The sequence below is a fragment of the Egretta garzetta genome, unplaced genomic scaffold (genome assembly GCF_000687185.1).
Source record: "Egretta garzetta isolate BGI_Z169 unplaced genomic scaffold, ASM68718v1 scaffold135, whole genome shotgun sequence".
NCBI lineage: Eukaryota > Metazoa > Chordata > Aves > Pelecaniformes > Ardeidae > Egretta > Egretta garzetta.
The window spans coordinates 1,026,199-1,027,283 of record NW_009259594.1 but is presented as its reverse complement, the minus strand read 5'-3'; the positions used below and the strand labels follow the sequence as shown (position 1 = coordinate 1,027,283).

The 1,085-nt window shown below is 63.4% G+C and overlaps 1 protein-coding gene across 1 annotated transcript in view; it reads right to left on the bottom strand.

The window, feature by feature from the left end:
- LOC104125611 (T cell leukemia homeobox 1) overlaps window positions 1-873 on the bottom strand; it is a 28,997-nt gene extending 28,124 nt beyond the window's left edge. The window contains exon 1 of the mRNA XM_009638081.2: window positions 867-873. Coding sequence (XP_009636376.2) covers window positions 867-873 — 7 coding nt within the window. The remainder of the gene's footprint in view (window positions 1-866) is intronic.
- Between the last annotated feature and the right edge of the window lie 212 nt (window positions 874-1,085).

Sequence of the window (1,085 nt, the reverse complement as noted above, 5' to 3'; positions counted from 1 at the left end):
GGGTGTGGCGCCCTGCCACTCACACAGCGATGAAGCCACCCTTTGCGTGGCATGGGCGGGACAGAAGTCCATGCCACGTGTGGATTTGGTTAGCAGGGCTGCCCCAAGACCCACAGGCACAGCGCTGCATCCACAGGATGCTCGAGGGACAGGCAGAGAGGGTCAGGGCAGAGCTGCAAAGCAAAGGGCAGGGGGATGCGGAGGGGTCTGGGCTGGGGGAGAGCATTGGGCAGAGCTGGTCCAGTCCCACTGCTTGTTATCTGCATTTCAGTGCCCATGGCAAAATCCACCCACCACTCAAAACAACCCCCCCATCCACCTGCCCCACAGCCCAGCTCTGGCTGCGTGTCCTATCTGGTTGCAGAGGGATGGGCTGGGAGCCAGCCAGGAGCAGGCAGAGGAGCCGGGAGCCAGGAGGGGCTTTGCCCCTCTTTGGGGCAGCTCACAGGCAGAGCAAGCCCCTGCTGCCGGGGCAGAGCCACGGGGAAAGGCAGGTCCCTGCTTTCTGCCTCCGTCCCCATCTCAAGGCTGGGCAGGCGGCTGGGGCCGGCGCTGCCGGGGTCCCCAGGTACTCTCGCTGCCCAGCAGCTGGGACATGGTGATTTGCTGCAGACAGACCTCGCGCAGCATCGCATTCACCCTCTGAATTCCGTGTTTATTTGGCACATGCTGCCCAGCTCCCTGGAATCCAGCTCAGTGCTGGTAGCTGGCAGCATCCACCCAGCCGGGCACACTCCTACAGCGAGCCCTGCGAGGTGGGGAAAGCAGGGGATAGTGTCTCGGGGAGTTTGGGGAGGGCATGTCATGGGCAGCCCGCGCCATGCTGCCTGTGGTCCCTCGGGCAGGGAAGGAGCGGGGGGGCTTACTCTCCATCGCCCCCAGGTACCTGGCAGCCCCCTGCCCCACAGCCAGGCTGGTCCTGCCTCTGCCGGCTCATGGCCCTGCCGTACGCCGGTCCCCGCTGCCTCCTGTTATCAGCCACCCAAATCCCACCTGTTTTCCCTGCCATTTGTAGTAGTAGCCCTGTCTGTATTAACCCCTGACCCCGCCGAGCTGCTCTTTTCTTCTTTTGACAATTGTGTTTA